Here is a 21,607-nt window from a genome sequence, read left to right on the forward strand (position 1 = left end):
ATGGCTGAACAGCTTAATATTCAAACAGCAACTACCCTGTCTTCAGCGTCTGCAATATCGGTTAATGAAAACGGACAGACATAAAATACTTGGTACTGATTCATATTATGGGTTATTTCCTGAAACCGTAATCGAAAAGTTATTAGGCTTCCGTCCTGATCCTTACAAAGAAATCGGTTCTTAAAAATTTCATAGAGACACTCATTACCTGTAAGTACTGGTGAGATAATTCTCTTTAATTCATCACTTTAGGAAACTGTACACAGGATTTGGTCCATATCTACTCCTTAAACATACAAACCATGCAAAACTCATGATGTAACATAGAGGGATCTAAAAAGTCTGCAAAAAATTTCAGGGAAAAGAAGTCCGATTCCGCTGTGAGCATTGGTAGTAGGGCGGTTGGTGAGAATTCAACAAGAAGATACCCTTAATATTAATCTGTACATGAGACACCATTGTCATGAATCTTGATTTGGAACAGTTCATTTCGTGAAAATAACCAACAAAGCAAAGCTCAATACTGATCATTGCAGGTTACAGATATGTGTGAGACGCTTAATATTAAAGCAGTTATTATTCTGTCCTCAGCCTCTGGGAGAGCTCGGTTAATGATAAAGTCCAAACAAAGAAAAAGTTGGTACTGTTTCGGGATTCTGGCTTTTTCCTGAAACCGTAATCAAAAACCGATTAGGCTTCTCTCCTTATTGTTACAAAGAAATCGGTTCTTAAAAATTAGATAGAGAAACTCATTTCTGGTAAGTGCTGGTTTGATATTGCTCTTGAATTCATCACTTTAGGAATCTGTATAGATGATTTGGTCCATATCTACTTATGAAATTTACCAATAAAGCAAAACTCATAATGTATCATAGCAAGTGCTAAAAGGTCTCCAAGAAAATTCATGGTAAAGCATTTTGGATTCTGTTATGAGCATTTGGCGTAGGGCGGTTCGTGAAAATTAAAAGCAAAGAGACCCTCAGTATTAATCTGTATTTGTGACGGCTTTGTCATTAATCTACATTTGGAACAGGTCATTTCGTGATAATTACCAACAACATAAAATTCATGACTGATTATTGCAGGTTAAAAAATTTTGAGAGACTCTTCAATTTAAAACTGTTACTATTCTGTCCTCAGCTTCTGGGATAAATTGGAAAGCTAAATATTCCAAACAAAGAGAAAGTCGTTACTGATAAATCTTTTGACCCGAAACCTAAGCCTAACAGTATCCTTAATCAAAAGGATACTAGGCTTATGTCCTGATTATTTGGCAGAGATCAGTTAATAAATATTAAAGACACAACCGAAAAGCACTACCGAGCATTTGTGGCTAAAATTATAATGGACTTTTCATTTAAAATTAAAGTTGAGCAAAACTCATTACTGAATATTGTGGGTTAGCAATTTCTCGGATAATCTTCTCTTTAAAGCAGTTAGGAAGATGGGCTGAACATTTGGTAACGGTTGCTTCTTGAAAAAATAAAAAGAGAAAGAAATCTTTGTTTATAATTTTCACCGACCAATCTGTTCCAAAACAACTGGACAGAATCCTGGTGACGTTTCCATCAGAACTCTATCATGAGCAGTCTTAAGCAATAACTTTTTTCAGAGTCGCAGCCATGCTAGTCTGTCTCTGCAAAAAGAACAGTTAGTTAGAGACTAACAAATATATTTGAGCATAACTTTCTTGGGCTTGCTGTGTGCTCCATAATATCTGTGAGAGTAAGGGGGAGACGTTTATGGTGGGGTGGGTAGTTGAGGTAAATCGCCTGGCGTCCCATTTTGAGCAGCCAGACACCAGGGCGATTAGAAGAGCACAGGAAGGCGCGCTGGGCATGAGAGAGGCTTTGAAAACCAGTTTCATGACTGGCCAGGCCGAAGCCTGTATGACAGTGGTGTGTGATTCTCCTTGATGCAAACCCGCCCCCTTTGTTGATTTTAATTCCCTGTAAGCCATCCACCCTTCCCCATTCGAATAAAATAACTATTGTTTTGAAACCATGAAACCATGCAGTCTTTCTTTATTAATTAAAAACAAAATGAGATAACGGACAAGGTAGCCCAGATGGGATGGGGGAGGAGGGAAGGACAAGACCATATTGTTTATTGTAACCAATAAAAATCAAACTGTTTGAATGACAGCCTTCTGTTGCTTGGGCTATCCTTTGGAGTGGAGTGGCTGGGTGCCCAGATCCTCCCCCCCCCAACGTTCTTGGGCGTCTGTGTGAGGCAGATATGGAATTCAGGGAGGTGGGCATGCAGTTATACAGTGGATTCAGTGTGTGTCTGTGCTCTTGTTGGCTTTCCTGCAGCTCCTACAGCCGCTTCATCGTGTCCGTTTGCTCCGCCATTAGCCTCAGCATTGCGTCCTGCCTCTGCTCTTCGTGCTCACTTAATTCTTTCCTGGCCTCTGCCACTGAATGCCTCCATGCAGTAAATTGTGCCCTATCAGTGCGGGAGGACTGCATAAGCTCGGAAAACACGTCATCTCGAGTGCGTTTTTTTTCGCCTTCTAATCTGTGATAATCTCAGAGACAGAGATGATAGGGGGAGCATAGAAACATTTTCACTTGGGGGGAGATAAAAAGGGAGAGTAACATTTAAGAAGATACATTTCTGAGAACAAAAGGGGAGACTCTTTCACAGTGAATCAAGCAAGTCACAGCAGACAGCACAGGTGCTTTAGGTACAAGGTCGCATTTTGCCTTTTATATTGAGTGCCTGCCCATATGGTACACCTACAAGATCTTTATCAAGCATTCATAAAACTACAATACTCACCTGGGGAAGTGAGGAAACAGATTGACAGAGCAAGACGGGTACCCAGAAATCACCTACTACAGGACAGGCCCAACAAGGACAATAACAGAACACCACTGGCCATCACATACAGCCCCCAGCTAAAACCTCTCCAGCGCATTATCCATGATCTACAACCTATCCTGGAAAATGATCCCTCACTCTCACAGACCTTGAGAGGCAGGCCAGTCCTCGCTTACAGACAACCCCCCAACCTGAAGCAAATACTCACCAGCAACTACACACCACACCACAGAAACACCAACCCAGGAACCAATCCCTGTAGCAAACCTCGTTGCCTACTCTGTCCCCATATCTACTCTGGCGACACCATCAGAGGACCCAACCACATCAGCCACACGATCAAGGGCTCATTCACCTGCACATCCACTAATGTTATATATGCCATCATGTGCCAGCAATGCCCCTCTGCCATGTACATTGGCCAAACCGGACAGTCCCTCCGCAAAAGAATAAATGGACACAAATCGGATATCAGGAATGGTAACAGACATAAGCCAGTAAGTGAACACTTCAATCTCCCTGGTCATTCTATTACAGATTTAAAAGTCACTATCATTGAACAAAAAAACTTCAGAAACAGACTTCAAAGAGAAACAGCAGAACTAAAATTCATTTGCAAATTCAACACCATTAATCTGGGCTTGAATAGGGACTGGGAGTGGCTGGCTCATTACAGAAGCAGCTTTTCCTCTCCTGGAATTGACACCTCCTCATCTATTATTGGGAGTGGACTACATCCACCCTGATTGAATTGGCCCTGTCAACACTGGTTCTCCACTTGCGAAGTAACCCCCTGCTCTCCATGTGTCAGTATATAATGCCTGCATCTGTAACTTTCACTCTATGCATCCGAAGAAGTGAGGTTTTTACTCACGAAAGCTTATGCCCAAATAAATATGTTAGTCTTTAAAGTGCCACCAGACTCCTTGTTGTTTTTGTAGATACAGACTAACACGGCTACCTCCTGATACTTGCCCGTATGGTGACACTTCACACATGGCTGGGCAACAGAATTCGGTTTCCGGGCAGCCATGGTAAGCCTTTTGGTATGCGGGGTTGGCTTCTTACGCCTTCATAGTGTGTGGGAATATTTTCAAACTGCAGTGCCCTTCTTTCCCAGAGGAAGCAATGGGTTGGGCTTCATGAACCCTCTTCCAAATGGTCATGACAGAATGATAATGGGTTTACTATGAAACTTTTTAGCAAAATCACTCACAAGCACTTATCAGTAATGAGTTTCTCTTTGTTTGTAATTTTTTTGCCAACCCATCTACCCCAGAGGCTCAGAAATAATAGTAACTGCTTTGAAATTGTCACAAGCAATGATCACTAATGAGCTTTCTTTTCTTGGTAATTTTCACGAACCGATCGCTTCCAAATGATCAGAACAGAACCCGAATGGGTGTAAAATGAAGATTCCATGAGAAATCATGAGCACAGCACAGATAATCAATTACATCTTTTTTTGTAATTTTCATGTAACGGTCGCTAACAAGTTCTCAGGCCATCATCCTAACGGTTTTAAAAAGAAGCTTCTCCAAGAAATTTCTCACCCTAAATGATCAGTAATGAGTTTTGCTTTTCTCTGTAATTGTAATTGTTATGAGTATTTTTTTTTTAATATTCATGCACCGCTCTATACCAAATGATCAGGACAGAACTCTAATGGATTATCACGCATGACTTTCCATGGCTGTACTCGCCTTCCTGGTTCCAGGTATCTGCTCAGGAGGACGTGCTCCTCCCTGACCTGGGAGATCAGCTCCACTCAGAAAAAGTAGGCAATATTAATCACTTTAAGATGAAGAGTCGATGAGAAATTTGTCACAAGCACTGATCAGCAATGACTGTCTCTTTTTTGTAATTTTCATGCACTGACATACTCCAAACGCTCACAACAGAATCCTAACTGCTTTACTCTGAATCGTCTTGGAGAATCTTGTCACCCCGCTATGATCCAGAATGAGGTTTGATTTGTTTGTAATTTTCATGAACAGATCGCGCCCAAATGATCAGGACATAATCTTAATCACTTTTATATGAAGAGTCCATGAGACATTAGTCAGAAGCACTGATCTGTAATGACGTTTTATTTCTTTTTAATTTTTGCGAACTCAGAATAGTAAGAGCTTTAAAAATAGGGTAGAAAATTTGTCACTTGCAATGACCAGTAATGAGCTTTACTTTATTGGTAGTTTTCACGAACTGATCTGTTCCAAGTTATCTGGACAGAGGCTTAATGTTCAATGAGATACTTATCACAGGCAGTGAGCAGTAATGATATTTTCTTAGTTAGTAAGCACTCTGAGGGGTAATGCACTTCCCTGGAATAGCAGTGACTCCCGGTGGCCAGTCAGGGTAAGGCACACACAGTTTTCGCAGGAACAGCAGTGACGCCCGGTGGCCAGCTGGGGTAATGCACAGACTGTTTCCCCTGGAGAAGCAGTGACACATGGTGGCCAGTCGGTGATGCACAAAGACCATTTCCAAGAGACTCGTAGCAGGGCCGCCAAGAGCGGGTTCGGGCCCCGGTGAAATTTTTTTTTCAGGCCTCCCCAGCAAGGGCGGACCAGCTAAACAGGGCCAATGAGAGGGGGAAGAAGCTGGGCCCTGGGCCCCCTTCTGGACTGCCGGGCCCCGGTAATTTGTACCGGCTCCCCCCCCCCCGCCATCGGCCCTTGGTGCCGGAGATGTCCGGTGCCGGGAGTCTTTGCTGGTGTCTAGATGTGGTGCTGACCCTTCCAGTGCCACAGGCGCACTTCGAACCGACGAAGTTGGCGCCGGGTCTTGGCGTGGAGCCGAAGACATCGGGCTAAAGGCCGCTTCCATAAGGAGCTGCTTCAGGCAAAAGTCCTGCTCCTTTTTAGTCCGAGGCTTGAATGCCTTACAAATGCAGCACTTATCGGGTCGATGGGATTCCGCATGGCACTTCAAGCAGGAGTCGTGGGGGTCTACCATAGGCATCGGTTTAAGGCAGGCCAAGCACGGTTTGAAACCCGGCGACCTAGGCATCAGCCCGGGTAGTGGGAGGGAGGGAAGAGGAGAAGCCCCTTACCCCCAACTACTATTTACACTAAGAACAATAACTATTAACTACTAATAAAGAACTAATAACAACTACTTTTAAACCTATTTACAACTATAAATGAGTGCTACACTAGAAGCTAGGGAAGTGGAGTTCAACTAAGCTGTGCTCCACAGTTCCAACGACCGTCACGGGCAGTAAGAAGGAACTGAGTGGGCCCTGGGCCGGCTGGGGTATATATATCCAGCGCCGTAAAGGCGCCACTCCAGGGGGCGCCTCAGCCAACCCACCGAGTGTTGCTAGGGTAAAAATCTTCCGACGATCATGCATGCAGTGTGTGCACACCTAATTGGAATTGATATGAGCAAGCACTCGAAGAAGAACTGGAAGGGCCTGGTATAATTCTCACCAAGGAATGGGAGAGATGCTGGGGCATCCATGGGAACATTGGTGGGTTTGAAATTCCCCAGGTCACTGGCTGCAGTGACCCCGCTCAGTTCGGTCTCGAAGGGGGGAGAGATGTGACAAAGTGGGAATGTTCTTAATATTTTATCTGAATACTGTGTGTGTGCCTCAGTTTCCCCTATGTAGTTATTAAGTGCATCTAGGTGTGGTTGTTGCAGAGCCCTAGAGGGCCAGTGTGATGGTGTCTGCACAGAGAATGGCCGACACCCTGTCTCCTGGCAACTGATGGCCTGGGCCCCTCCTCTGCAAAGGTGCCAACTGAAGGTGTTGGAGAACAAAGAGATCAGGTGACCTCCTGGCCCGAGAAAGAGACAAAGGCCAGAGGAGAGGCTGGAGAGTTTCAGTTTGGAGCTGGCTGAGGGAACAGAGGGAGCCCCCAGGCTAGGGTCTCAGCTCCCTGCCCCCCAAGATGACCTGACTTGTCTGTACCTATAAGCTCTGTGTTGGATTGTGTTCCTGTCGTCTAATAAACCTTCTGTGTTACTGGGTGGTTGAGTCGCGGTGAATTGCAGGAAGTGGGGGGTGCAGGGCCCTGACTCCCCCACACTCCGTGACAGGAGCCCAGGGATGGAGCATGGCCCGAGGCAGCCGTGGAAGGGCCAGAGCCTGAAGCAGCCCACTCCAGCCAGCAACAGGCACACCTGGACTGAGCTGGCTGCCCACATGCACCCAAGGGAGCAGGCTACAATGCACGGCCTTCCCTGGCCCTCCCCGCGCATTACACACATTCACTAGTGAGGCCCCACCCCGTCCGCAGCCGAGTAGAACTATCCCCACTCCACACATGGGAGTAGGCACAGAGAAGTCAGATGGCAAGTGAGAGAGAGAGAGAGAGAAAACACAATCTGCTCTAACCCCTAGACACCGCTCCCCTCCCAGAGCTGGGGAGAGAACCCAGGAGTCCTGGCCCCCAGCCCCTCCTGCTCTAACCACTACACCCTGCTCCCATCCCTGAGCTGGGAACAAAACTAAGGACTCCCAGCTCCATGTTCCCAGCTCTCTGGAAGGAAGTGCCTTTGTTGACGTCACCAGGCATCACCATCACCCCAGGTAACTCAGGAGGGTGGAAAATCACAAGTGTCAATGAAGCCTTCCTGCACTAGGCCTGAACCAAACTCCTTCCATGTTTAAACTCTAATCAACCTCAAAAGCCAGGTGCAAGTGAAATGTGTAAGCAGCTTGATATCAGTGGTAAACCCCCCTTTGCAGTATAATGAGGCCTGCATACCTCTGGCCGAAGGAAATCAAAGGAACGGGACAAGATAGTAGTTCAAGAAGTGTTACTAACGAGCTGAACTTATAGATGCCAACATAAACTAACTGCTTAAATGTAATCGTTATTTGCTTAGTAATTGTTACCAGGGACGGGAGGGGTAGAGAGAGAGGAATGGAGAGGAGGGAAGGGGGGGTAGCGGGGGAAGGGGGGGGTGAGGCTTGACTGTAAAGGTATAAAGGAAAAAAAACTGTTTCTGTTACTGTGCTTGATTTGAGACGTGCCAGTCTCCTTGCACCGCTTTGAGATCTCAAATAAACTTTGTTTGCTTCTCCACCTGGTGTGTTTATTGGCGCAAAGCACACCGGGCCACGAACCTTCGCTGTTGCTTTGCCTCGGGCATTCTGTGCCTGCAACACCTTGGCAGTGCAGCCTCTCGGCACTAGAGGGTGCTGGGCTCCACTTGGCTCCAGCCCTGGGGGAAGGAGCCCAGCTGAGTGGCTGCGGCCGGCTAGCTGACCTTCCCGTAGTCAATGACAGTCGATGCCAGGGAAGAGGTCCTGGACGATGCCGTTGAGGAGGGGCACGTCAACTGAGGCGAGCTTGGCAATATTCATGTCCTTCATGGCCATCAGGAGGAGCTGAAAGCCACCAGGAGAGCCAGGTGAGCTGGGCACCCTCGGGGTGCTGGGGATCCAGCTAGCATACTGACTGCATCGCTCCCCATGGCCAAACAGCCGGCAGAACTCCCCTTCAGCGCTGCCCGTGCCATCCTGACACCACCTGGCACAGTCCCCGGGGCCTCCCCAAGTGCAGGATCCCGGAGGCACCTCACCTCTTCATCGGTGATGTCGGGGTGCATAGGTAACCCATTCCAGTGCTTCACCATCTTCCTAGTGAAATAGTGTTTCCTAATATCCAACCTAGACCTCCCCCACTGCAACTTGAGACCATTGCTCCTTGTTCTGTCATCTGCCACCACTGAGAACAGCCGAGCTCCATCCTCTTTGGAACCCTCCCCTTCAGGTAGTTGAAAGCTGTTATCAAATCCCACCTCATTCTTCTCTTCTGCAGACTAAATAACCCCAGTTCCCTCAGCCTCTCCTTGTAAGTCATGTGCCCCAGCCCCCTAATAATTTTTGTTGTCCTCCGCTGGACTCTCTGCAATTTGTCCACATCCTTTCTGTAGTGGGAGGCCCAAAACTGGACGCAATACTCCAAGTGTGGTCTCACCAGTGATGAGTAGAGAGGAATAATTACTTCCCTCGATCTGCTGGCAATGATCCTACTAATGCAGACCAATATGCTGTTGGCCTTCTTGGCAACAAGGGCACACTGTTGACTCATATCTAGCTTCTCGTTCACTGTAATCCCCAGGTCCTTTTCTGCAGAACTGCTGCTTAGCCAGTCGGTCCCCAACCTGTAGCGGTGCCTGGGATTCTTCCGTCCTAAGTGCAGGACTCTGCACTTGTCCTTGTTGAACCTCAGATTTCTTTTGGCCCAATCCTCCAATTTGTCTAGGTCACTCTGGACCCAATCCCTACCCTCCAGCATATCTACCTCTGCCTCCATTTTAGTGTCATCTGCGAACTTGCTGAGGGTGCAATTAATCCCATCATCCAAATCATTAATAAAGATGTTAAACAAAACCGGCCCCAGGACCAACCCCTGGGGCACTCCGCTTGATACTGGCTGCCAACTAGACATCGAACCATTTATCACTATCCATTGAGCCTGACAATCTAGCCAGCTTTCTATCCACCTTATAGTCCTATTCCTACTGAGCAGACTCCCCTTGGGAGCTAGAGAAGAGAGGAGATCACTGCTCTTGGAGGCGGCCCAGTGGCAGGAAACTGGGTCCAGAGTGTAGAGTGGGAAGAGGCAGCTGGCTTGTGGCTGGGGTCCGGAGGGAGGGGGAGCAGCAGTTACCTGTGTAATGCGTCCTGCGCAGCGCATTGTTATCCTTGTTCAGTCTGTCCATGATTGTCTTCCAGCTGGCGTTGATCTGATCGAAGGAGGCTGACTCTGTGCAGAGCGCACTTTGTCTTCCCTTCCGGTTTGCGGGAATGGAGCCCGAACTGCTGCAGAACATGCTGAAGAGTCTTGCCAGCACGTCTTGTTTGGCAGTCGAGTTACTGCTTAAGATCCAAAGTGACAGTGAGGAGTCTGACGATGATATTGAGTCGCGTAATGCATACGACACGAAATTGCTTGTCTCGTTCACGGACAGGCTCAGCACCATGGAATGCGGCTTTTGGGCTCGGGAAACAAGCACTGAGTGGTGGGATCACATCGTCCTGCAAGTCTGGGATGACGAGCAGTGGCTGCAGAACTTTCAGATGAGAAAAGCCACTTTCATGGGACTGTGTGCTGAGCACCCTGCGGCACAAGGACACGAGATTGAGAGCTGCCCTGCCGGTGGAGAAGCGGGTGGCTATTGCAATCTGGAAGCTGGCAACTCCAGACAGCTACCAATCACTAACCAGTTTGGAGTGAGAAAGTCAACGGTTGGAATTGTGTTGATGCAAGTTTGCAGGGCCATTAATTGCATCCTGCTCAGAAGAACCGTGACTCCGGATAACGTGCATGACATTGTGGCTCGCTTTGAACAAATGGGTTTCCCTTACTGCGGAGGGGCGCTAGATGGGACGCATATTCCTATTCTGGCACCAGCCCACCTAGCCTCTAAGTACGTTAACCAAAAGGGGTATTTCTCCATGGTTCTCCAGGCGCATGTGGATCACTGTCGTTGTTTCATTGACATTAATGCATCTTTCGGAACACTGGCCTGTTCAAGAAGCTGCAAGCCAGGACTTTTTTCCCAGACCAGAGGATCACCGTAGGGGAAGTCGAAATGCCCATTGTGATCCTTGCAGACCCCACTTACCCTTTAATGCTGTGGCTCATGAAACCCTACACAGGGAGCCCGGACAGCAGCCAGGAACGGTTCAACTACAGGCTGAGCCGGTGCCAAATGACTGTGGAGTGTGCTTTTGGACGTTTGAAGGGCTGATGGTGCTCTCTTTATGGGAAGCTGGACTTGGCCGAAGACAGCATCCCTGCAGTTATATCCGCGTGCTGTACACTCCATAATATTTGTGAAGAGAAGGGTGAAAGCTTCACTCAGGCATGGGCCTTGGAGGTTCAATTTGCACAGCCAGAGAGCAGGGCTATTAGAGGGGCCCAGTGTGGGGCTGCAAGGATTAGGGATGCCTTGAGGGAGCAATTTGAGGCTGAAAGCCACCAGTAATGTAAACCAGTAATGCAGTGGCTGTGTTTGGTACACTGACTTGCAAGACCGGCTTTAGGAAGTGGGGGGCCCAATTTGAACATTTTCAGCGGGGCCCCAGCAGGGATGACTAACAAAAAAACAAAACAAAAAAAAATGTAAAAAAAAGCCTTTCATTTCTTCCATGTATTATTTACTTTCAATAACTATATAAATAATAAAATTATATATTATGTACATTGCATCATATATGCTGTTGATCGGTTATTAATGAGCTCTGTTTCACATGTGTGGGTCCCCGCCACTCCCTGGGTGTGTGCACATGTGTGGGTCCCAGCTGCTCCCTGCCCCCCTCATTGAAGCAGGTGTGCAGGGTTACTGCCCTGGGAACTGCAGGGCACCAGTGGACATGGGGCTGGGTGGAGGCAGGGCAGGGGCTGACTGGAGGTAGGGTCTGGCTGCAGGCAGGGCAAGGGGTACAGGGCTGGCTGGAGACGGGGTGTGGGGCGGGCTGGCTGGCTTCAGGCAGGGTCGCAGGGGTTGGCAGGGCTGGAGACAGAGGAGTGCGGGACTGGCTGGCTTCAGGCAGGGGGTGCGGCATGGATTGGCTGGAGACAGGGCAGGGAGTGCGGGGCTGGCTGCAGGCAGGGCAGGGGGTGCAGGGCTGGTGTGGTCAGGGGTGTGTGTGGGGCTGGCTGGCTTCCGGCAGGGCCGCAGGGGTGTGTGGCAGTGGTTGGCTGGAGACAGGGCAGAGGGTGCGGCAAGGGTTGGCTGTGGGCAGGGCGGGCAGGTGGGGCTGGTGCAGGCAGGACAGGGGGTGCGGGGCTGGAGGCAGGGCAGGGGGTGCAGCAGGGGTTGGCTTCGGGCAGGGGCTGGCCGCAGGCAGGGCAGGGGGTGCGGGGCTGGTGCGGGCAGGGGGTGCAGCAGAGGCAGCTGGAGCCCTGACCCTTTAAATAGCCCCCAAGCCCCCCGCTACCCCAGGGCTCTGGGGGCTATTTAAAGGGCCCGGGGCTTCCCTGCTTCTACTGCCCCAGCCCTTTAAATAGCTGCAGGAGCCCTCGGGAAGCAGCAGAGCTCCAGCGGCTATTTAAAGGGCCAGGGCGGTAGAGGCAGCAGGAGCCCCACACTTTTTAAATAGCCCCCAGAGCCCTGCAGCCCTACCCCAGGGCTCCAGCAGTGGGGCTCTGGTGGCAATTTAAAGGGCCTAGGGCTCTAGCCCCTGCTGGGAGCCCCAGGCACTTTAAATTGCCCCCTGGGGAAGCCGGGCCACGCCGGTATGCCGTACTGGGGCTTGGGCGCGGGGCCTGATTCAGGGGAATTGGTTGAATTGGTCTAAAGACGGCCCTGCTGACTTGCAGTGCTTGTTGCTTTCCTGGGCTAAGGTATATTTTCCTTTATGCACTCAAAATATGTTTTCAAAGTAAAAAACTCCATTTATTGAAAAGAAAATTCATTTATTGTAAAAAAACCACAAAAAAAACCAAAGTAACACAGAAATACCAAAAGGGCAAGGGGTGGGGTGGGGACCGGTTCACTCATAGGCTTGAGTATGTCTTGATTTCATACTCTTGCATCCTGTCTGGAGTGCTGTGCACTTCAGGATGGCTATAAGACATGTTGAGGGGGGGTTGAGTGCACTGGATAAAGGTCGTAGTTTTTGTGGGTGGGTGGTGAAGCTACAGGTGTTGGAGGCAGCTGGGAGTGGTAAGAACCCGGATGTTGGGGAAAGTGGGTGGGAGGGGGACATAGGAGCACAAGGGGAAGAGTTTTGGGACAAGGGCTGCAGAGGGGGCGAGCGCGGTAGTGTTCCGCCTGCATGGCGAGGAGCGCCTGGATAGAGTCCGCTTGGCGCTCCATTATGCTAATCAGCAGTTCCGTGCTTTGCCGCCGGTGCGTCGTGTTTTCCTGGCGGATCCTCCTTTCGCTCTCCCTCCACTTCTGTGCCTTTCAATTCTCGTTTACAGACTGCTGCATGACTTCATGCAGCATGTCTTCTTTGCTTTTACATGGCCTCTTCCGGAGTCTTCTCAGTCTATCGGCTGGTGATAAGAATGAAGGCTGAGATCTCAAGGTTGCACCTAGAGAGGCAAAATGCAACACTTAAAAGAGGCAGCATTGTACACACCAGACAGAGCAATGATTCCCCTGCATTTAAGGAGGGCAATCACAAAAACCATACTTTGCCTATCCCAAAGCGAGCGCACATAACCCACGGGAGCCCCAGAAATGGTGAGTAAGCACAGGGTCCATGAGGACTGATTGTTTCATGGCTGCACTGTCCTCTGGGTTTCTGTGCCTTGGGGAGAGCCAACAGCTGCAGGGAGCACCTACACTGAACACTGTCCCAATGTTCTCCACAGGAGTTCATCCTGGAAGATATCTCGCTGCTGAAGGTGTCCTGGGAAGCAAGGGAGGGTCTTCTCCTACAATGTGGCTTCCGCCCTGGCCCATACTGTGTGCAGCAATGGTCCCCCTGCCCCTCGCGGCACAGTGGCCCAGACACGTTAGCCTGATTGGGACAAGAACCACGCTGGCTCTCCCCATAAACCTGAGCAGGCGCATTGCCCACGTTCTGGCTGAGACTTTTGAAGAGATCACCGATGCCGATTACCGCGATGTGATAGACCACATCAATGTGCTATTCTGCATCTAGGCATGCATGCAGCCCTTACCCTCCTTGCCCAAAGAGCCCGTACCTAAAAACTTCCTTCCCCAAAAAAAGCCACTTACCAGGAACCTTCTCTATTGTTTGTCCTTCCCCAAGCACCGGACGCCACGACTGGCTGCCTTCCTCCTGGCTCGAGAAGAGCTCCTGGCTGCATGCATCTAGGGATTCCGGGGTGTCTCCCCCCACCTCAGCACCATCGCTCGCGCTTTCCTCCTCCTCCCCCCCCCTTGCTGTGCTGGGCTCGGAAGTGTCCATGGTGGTCGTTGCAGTGGAGGTAGGATCGCCCCCAAGTATCATGTCCAGCTCTTTGTAGAATTTGCAGGTCGTGGGGGCAGCACCGGAACGGTCGTTTGCCTCACGGGCTTTGTGGTAAGCATTCCGCAGCTCCTTCACTTTAACCCGACACTGCACCGCATCCCAGTCATGGCCCCGTCCATCATGGCCCTTGATATGTGCCCGAAGGTATCGTAATTCCTACGGCTGGAGTGTAGCTGGGACTGCACAGCTTCTTCCCCCCAAACACTGATGAGGTCCAGCACCTCGCCATTGCTCCATACTGGGGATCACCTGGCGCATGGCCACCTGGAAAGATGCGCTGAGCGCACTCCACGCCTGGCTGAGCAAACAGGAAGGGGATTTTCAAAATTCCCAGGGAATTTAAAGGGCGGGTCTGATGCTTGTTCACCTGAGGACAGGGCAGCAGAGTTCAAAAGCGATGACCAGAGTGGCTAGAACAGGCATTGTGGGACACTTCCGGAGGCCAATCAGAGCGCATTAGGTGTCCACACTGGCGCCGCGGTGCTCCAGCGAGAGCGCAACAAATGTTATTCCTCTTGGGGAGGTGGAGTACCAGGAGCGCTCCAGCCGCAGAGTCAGACCGCTCTACGTGCCTTGCCAGTGTGGACGGGGAGTGAGGTAGAGCGCTCTTGGCAACTTTATTGTGCTATAACGCGCAAGTGTAGCCAAGGCCTAAGTGTTCTGGTGCATAGACCCAAGCTCTGCATCAGTTCCACTGGGACTCCATCTTCTCCTGACTGATCGTGCTGGGGGGCTCTGCCTGTCTCCAGCACTCAGGACCCTGAGCTACCACCATCACCTGGGAACCCCGACTAGTTCAAGTCTCATGGAGCGGGTGAGATCCTCTTCTTTCTCGCTCTGTTTTCCTTTCTACCTTTGGTATTAACCTTTAATAATGTATGTTATGGTGGCTTAGGCTCTCCTTGTGTAGTTATCACTATTATTCAATAAATAACTTGTATGGTTAAGCTGGTTGCTTCTCTCTCTCTTGCTGAACTTTACTCTTTTGTGTTTTTAGCTTCCCCCATTTACTCTACACCAACGCTTCTTTTACCTAAGCTAAAGATCCCTGCAGCGCCCAAAATACTGTGGAGTTTGCTCATCAAGTAGGTTACTGCCAGTGCAATTGTGATGTGAGAGTGGGGATAGGGACGTGCTGAATCTGGGACACATAAGGGTGGCAGCTTGAAAGTGCTGCTTGACCCAGTCCGCTCAGACTTGCTCTGTTAATGTATGTGTGGGTGTAGGTGTTCATCCGGTTCTGGGGCTGGAGGAGCCCAGCCCTAAGGAACCTAGGTCCTGCAGGATAGCTCCATTGGGAGGGGACATGCAGAAGGGAGAAGTAGAGTTCCATATGAAAACACAAGTAGTACATTGATAGAATTACAGAACCCCCCCCACACACCCAGAAGAGTAACCCGAATAAATGAGCATACCCCAAAAGTAACAGGCAAATCTGGTAACATGTCAGGGCCACAAAAGACATCAGAGAGGAATAACTTTCACTCACTAGTGAGTTGGGGCTGGATTGGAGTTAGTTCTCTGAAGGGGAAAGGCCACACATCCCATTGCCCACCCCCCCTGAGCCAGGCAGTCCCTGCCCTGGGGCTGGATGGGAGCCAGTGCCCCCTAGAGGGGACAGGACCTGTGCCCCATTCCCCACCCCCCGAGCCAGCCAGTTTCCACCCTGAGGCTGGATGGGAGCTGGTGCCCTGTAGAGGGAAAAGGACATGCATTTCGTTTCCTGACCCTCTGAGCCCCACCCTGGGCTGTATCAGAGTTGAGGTCCCCTAGACAGGAAAGCCCCCATATCCCATTTCTTGAGCCAGCCAGTCCCCTCAGACTGGACTGGAACCAGTGACCCATAGATGTGAAAGGCCCCATCTCATTCCCTGACCTCCCAAGCCACCTCCTGCCCCACATCCCTGGATGGTGACAGCTGGATGGAACCCACTTTGAGGTCACCTAAATCCATCCCCAATAAGTCAGGGATCAGTATGTCCTGGGCTCAAAGTCATATATTCCTAGGTCAGAAGGGCCCATTGTGATCAAGTCTGCCCTCCTGTATTGCATGGGTCACAGGACTTCCCCAAAATAACTCCTGTGTGACCAAGAGCAGATCCTTCCCAAACCAGCCCATCTCATTTAAAAACTGCCAGGCGATGGAGAATCCACCACGCCCCTTAGGAAGTCATTCCAATGGTTAATTCCCCAGGCTGTTCCAAATGTCCATCTGATTTCCAGTTTGTCTAGCTTCAGCTTCCAGCCACTGTTAGACCTTTATCCAGGAGACGGAAGAGCCCTCTAGCAAGTATTATTTCCCCACGTAATTACTGAGGGGCTGGGACCAAGTCACCCCTTCACCTTCTCTGTGTGAAGCTAAGCAGATCGTGCTCCTCAAATCTCTCACTAGGGCATGTTTTCCAATCCCTTAATCATTCTCCTGACTCTTTGCTGACCCCTCTCCAACTTATCAACATCCTTCGGAGCTGTGGACACCAGAGTTGGAGGACTCAGTATCCCAGCGGTGGTCGCACCAGTGCCACATCCAGATGGACCAGAACCTCCTGACTCCTACACGAGATTCCTGTTCATACATTAGTACTTTTGGCCTCACAGTCACACTGGGAGCTTATGCATAACGACCCCCACCTCTCTCACAAAGTCCCTGCTTCCCAGGAAAGTCCCCCAGCCTGGAAGTCTGGCCTGCAATCTTTTGTCCTAGATGTACGAGTTGACATTTGGCTGTGTTAAAACACTCACTGTTTGCACTCCCTGGCTGTCCCTTGTTCCTAGTCCCCCTAGACTAACACCAGTTTCTCTCTCCCCCTTCAGGCACAAACACATTTTCATCACAGAGCTGAGCAAGCCAGCCATGCGCAAGCCCTGCAGCTCCCAGGTATTAACCCAATCACTGAGGGACACCCCTGCTGCAGCCAGCAACTGCAGAGGTCAGGACGTCCTCAGCAAACTCGCTCCCTGCTAATAAAACTGGGTTAGTGAGAAAGACGGAGGGGAAATCTAAAGGCCACGGCCTGCCCTGCTGTTCTGATCTTCTGGAATGAAAGGAAGCCATGCTTAGTGGCTAGTGCAGGGACTCAGGACTGCTGGGCTGTGGAAGGGGAGTGGAGACTAGCAGTCAGAGCAAGAGGACTGGGTGTAGGACACTTGGGCTGTGTGAGGACCAGGGGAGCCTGGTCTGGTGGTTAGAATGGGAGCTGGAAGTCAGGACCCCAGTGTTCTAGTCTCAGCTTTGGGAAGGGAAGGAGGTGTTCAAGGGAGGGTCTATCTAGCTGTACTCAGACAGACAGAGAAACAATTAAATAAACCGGCTTTCCCCCCTGGCTAACCATGGTGCCTCGTTAACCAGCAGGAGACCACACCCTGCCATGCTCAGCTGCTTGTCTATCCAGGGACCCTGCCCCCCACGTCTCTCCTGTCAGTGCTGCAAGGCAGATCTTTGGAAGCCCTACTTGAGTCAGTGATGTCCCTTGTCCTTGTACGGCACAATATCTAGCAGCACGACATACCAGGTCTTGGTGATGGCTTGCAGGGCCTGGGAGAAAGACAGGGATGGACAGCATGAAATACACAGGGAAATCTTACCACACTGACTGGGGCTAAGGTCAGAAAGGAGAGGCCATGTGTCTAATGTCAGAACTGAGCCTGGGAGTCAGGAAGTCTGGGATCTATTTCTGGTTCGGGGAGGGGAGGTAGTGGGTTAGAGCCAGGAGGTGCGGGGGCCATGGGGGGCATCAGGATTCCTGGGTTCCATTCCCAGATCTGAGATGGGAAGTTAAGAGAGGAGGAGGGGAGCTGAGACTCCTGGGTTCTACTCCAAGCTCTGAGCAGGAACATATCTAATAGTGACTGGGAGTCAGGACTCCTGGTTCCAGATGATAGTTGGCAAATCAGTGCCAAATATGACAGTGGGTTTTGCGATGTGGACTCCTGTCCTGCTAAGATCTGGGCAGAGACATTCAACATCTGCTCAAAAGGAGCCTGTGAAATGAATGAGGAAAGAGACAGACAGACTCTACCAGCTTGATAGACGGCTCCTTGGAGGCCGACGCAGAGATCTCACTATTTTCTCCACATGTTGATCCAGGCCGAGCTCCACAATATTCTCCAGCCTGAAATCTTCAGCATCCTGGTCAAATGTCCTGAGGACCAAGTCCTTCACCTGATCCCAACGCCTGCAGGGAAGCCACCGACAGCATTAAACCAGGGAATGGACAGGCTCTCTCTGCTGATACACCAGGATCAGTTCTAACCCCTTCAGTACAGAGACTTGGCCAGCCCCAAGAAAGGAAATCAGTACGCTCTCCACCATGGAAATAGAGATGTTGAGATGGTCAAATGGTTGGCCGCTCCGGGATAGGAAATGAAACGAGGTTGGAAGGGGCCTAATGTGGGTTGCTCCAACTGGAGAGAAGTTGAGGGAGTCGAGGCTACACTGATGTGGGCATATTCAGCGGAGACCGGGGAGCTATATCACTTGGATGGCTCTTTCAATGACTATGGATGGAAGAAAACCAAGGGGGAAAGCGAAGACTTGGCGCATGGCCTGGATATCAGCAGACCTCAAAAGATCAGTCTGCACTGATGTATGATCACCAACTTTGGAAGAAGGCTATAAATGTCGCCAACCCTGAACAGGGAAGTGGCAAGAAGGAAGGGAGAAGAGTTCTCTACCCTTCAACCCCAGAGATCTCGGTTCCCAGAGCATGCAGGGAACAGCCCCCCGGCCCGGGCCCATGCACTCCCACAAGCAAAGTGAGGCGATAGAGGGGCTCGAGGGAGGCTGGATACATTTCTAGGTACTTCAGCAGCACCCAGATAAAGCCGGTGAGAGGAAATTCAAAGCCGAGTGACAGAACCAGTCCTGGGAGCAAGGCTGGGAGGGACGGGGCTAGCTCTGTGGACCAGAAGAGAATGCAGTAGGCTGCACTGCCCCCAGGTGTCCAAGGGCCATTTGGAGCACCACTGCGAGAGCTGGGATGAAGGCGATGCTCCAGGCTCAGTGGCCAATGGGTTATTAACCAGCGCTCATGTGTGGGCTTGTTTGAAGGGTGCCGCACGACAGGACACTGGAAAAATAAGCTCTCCCTCCTTCCCAACCAACTACGGCCTCTTTCCCACCACCCCACATCCACACACCTCCCCCTGGGTGCAGGCGTGGTGTCGGGCAGTGAATCACCAGTGTTAGGTAGGAGAGGAATTCTCCCCCGCCAGCTCGCTAATGAGCGTATGTTTGTGTGGGGCTGACGAACGAGGTCAGAGTCGAGCCTCTTTGCTTTTAACTCCCCAAGAAGGTGCAATAACCACATGTTAACAAACCAGCTGTGCTGGCTGAGTCCTCCAAGGGAACATACTTCATGTCTGAGCTGCACAACACCCAGAGCCAAGCACATGGCTAGGACACCAGGAACAGTCAATCGCAATCTAGCAGCTAAAGCTCCAGGGTTCTAATCCCACTCTGGGAGGGGAGTGGGGGCTAGTGGTTAGAGCAGGGGGCTGGGAGCCAGGACTCCTGGGTTCTCTCCCTGGCTCTGGCAGAGGACTGGGGTCTGGTGGGTTAGAGCAGGGGGGATTGGGAGTCAGCTCCTCAGAAGACAGGAGCTAAGAAAGGCAGAGGACGATTCATTCCCTCGGTGGGATCCTGCCCCATTACAGACAGACCCAGGGGCGCAGTATCCCGTATATTCCTCCCCGGAGGAGCAGCTTTCAGCCACTCTCCAGAGGGCCAGCAAAGCGCATGCAGATGGTGCCCTCGGACGAGCCGGACCTACCTCTCCTGCAAGGCCGGGTTCCTGAGGTCTGAGATCAGGGGCATCGTCCTCTTAAACTGCTCGACCTTCGCCTTGGAAGTCTCGATAATTTCCCAGTCCCGATCCTTTGGTTGGAAAGGAAGCAAAGCGAGGTTTGGGGGCGCTCAGCAGGGATGGGCGGCCCCTTGGTATGCCTTTGACGTGCATCACCCCCACCCCCAGAATGTCACGCACAAGAGAGCACCACCCCAATGGGCTGCTCTGGGAAAGCCTCTGCACCACGTCTAAAGAGGACAGGAAGTGAGGGCCCTGCAGCTGCACTGGCCCTATTGGTCCTCCCAGCACAATCCCACAGTGCCCCTCCACTGACCTCCAGCTAAGGTCTGCAGGAGCAGGGAGCAGAGCACTAGGAAAGGCCCCCTTCTCTGCTGTCCCCCAAGCGCCCCGGTTCCCCAGCCATCGCCCTCCAAAGAGCCCTTCCCGTATGCCACAAGGGGACCGGCCAGCAGTGCTGGGCCACGGGAGCCTCTCTCTTACCTTGAGCTCCCGGCTCAGCTTGTTGAACTTCCAGAAGAGCCCATAAGCCGTGGTCTCCATCACCTCCGTTTGCAGGGTCTTGAAGCTTCCTGCCTTCCACTCGTTCCAGTGGTCTTCCCACTCTTTGGTGATCTCCCACACCTGCTGCAGGTAGTCCAGCTCCTGCAGGGCACCACACAGAGAGAGCTTAGCCACAGCTGGAGAGACACCCGGGCCCACTTTCCTGCCAGTCCAGCAGGGGACCCCCTTCAGCTGGCTATGCCCCCCACTGCGCCGACCCTGGGGGCTGGATGTGGATTTGCTCTTAGGCAGCAGCAGCGCAAGCATGATCCCTCCAACCTACCCCCTGACTGAGCCTCATCACTGCCCCCCAGGGAGGAGAAGGGAGCTCAGGCCTTGGAGGCTGCCATGCCATGGAGGGGTTCCCACCTTCTCGAGCTTCTGCAGGTCTTTGGAAGCAGGCTGTTCGATGCCCAGGTTGGAGCGCAGGGTGCTCGCCTCATCCTTCATGGTGGCCAGCAGCTGCCACATCGCCGCGATCTGCTCCAGGGCCGTCGCGCAGCTCACAGCACAGGTGAATGGACCTACGCGACAGAGAGCTCAGTGGCTTCTGCCCATGCTGTGCCTCTTCTGGATGGCTGAGACATTGGACAGGGACCCTTTTCCTGCGCTTGGAGAGATCAAGGGAGGCTGAACAAGGCACTCACTCCACAGGGGCAGCCCCGCGCCCACCCTGTAAACTGAGAACCTTGAGTCCGGAGCATCCGGCCCCCCCCCAGAGGAACTGGTCTGGAAAGCTCCTCCCTCCTGAGCAGTTGGTAAGCTGGCAGCCTCCCCACCTGGGAAACCTGCCCCTCCTCTGGCTGTGTCTCTACCCAGTTGACACAAGAATAAAAGGGGATAAACTGGCCAGGAATAAATCTAGGCTGGAAATGAGAAGAAGGTTTCTAACTCTAACCCGACCTTCTGGCCTTCCTCCTGTGGTTTACTCATCTGGAGTGGGCTGGATTTTGAAAGATCTATCTCCTAGCAGGGTCTAGGTGCCTGGGCTTAGCACAACCCAGGTCTGAGGTTCTCACGGTGCCGGGAGGTTCTGGAACAGCCCCCCCAGTAGGAATAGTGGGGGCAAACAACCTAACTAGTTTGAAGCTGGAGCATGATAAGTTTAAACAGGCTATGACAGGGTGACCTGGGAAGCAGGGGACTGGACTCCATGACCCAGAAGGACCTTGTCAGTCCTATGTACAATGGTGGAGCTGCAACAGTCAAAACAATGGCGGGGAATTTTAAGGGCCTGCAGCTCTCATTGACTTCAGCTCAGCACTTGAAAACCAGGCCCTAAGAGAGTAGTGTAGACAAGGCCAAAGAGGCTGCAGTCTGGCCAAATGTCTGGTTACTGACATGACCTTTGCACCCGGGTTTGGTACAAATTAGGGTCTATAGAGCTAGTGGCCGGATTTGCCGAGGTGCTGAGCACTTGTGACTCCCAGGAAGCTACGGGGCGCGCAGAGAGTTGGATCATCGGCGCAGCAGGCAGCGCTAGTGAAGGGTTTGGGGAAATACCAGTCTCCTCCGG

General features: G+C 51.3%; 1 protein-coding gene across 1 annotated transcript in view; it reads left to right on the forward strand.

Annotated features, from left to right (window-relative positions):
* The window catches only part of LOC112114600 (hydroperoxide isomerase ALOXE3-like), a 118,359-nt gene extending 113,752 nt beyond the window's left edge, over nucleotides 1–4,607 (forward strand). Inside the window, exon 15 of the mRNA XM_026660352.1 lies at nucleotides 4,544–4,607. Within this exon, the coding sequence (XP_026516137.1) occupies nucleotides 4,544–4,607 (64 nt within the window). The remainder of the gene's footprint in view (nucleotides 1–4,543) is intronic.
* The last annotated feature ends 17,000 nt before the right edge of the window (nucleotides 4,608–21,607 follow it).

The sequence above is a fragment of the Terrapene carolina genome, unplaced genomic scaffold (assembly GCF_002925995.2).
Source record: "Terrapene carolina triunguis isolate 2854851 unplaced genomic scaffold, T_m_triunguis-2.0 Scaffold751, whole genome shotgun sequence".
NCBI classification, from domain to species: Eukaryota; Metazoa; Chordata; order Testudines; family Emydidae; genus Terrapene; species Terrapene triunguis.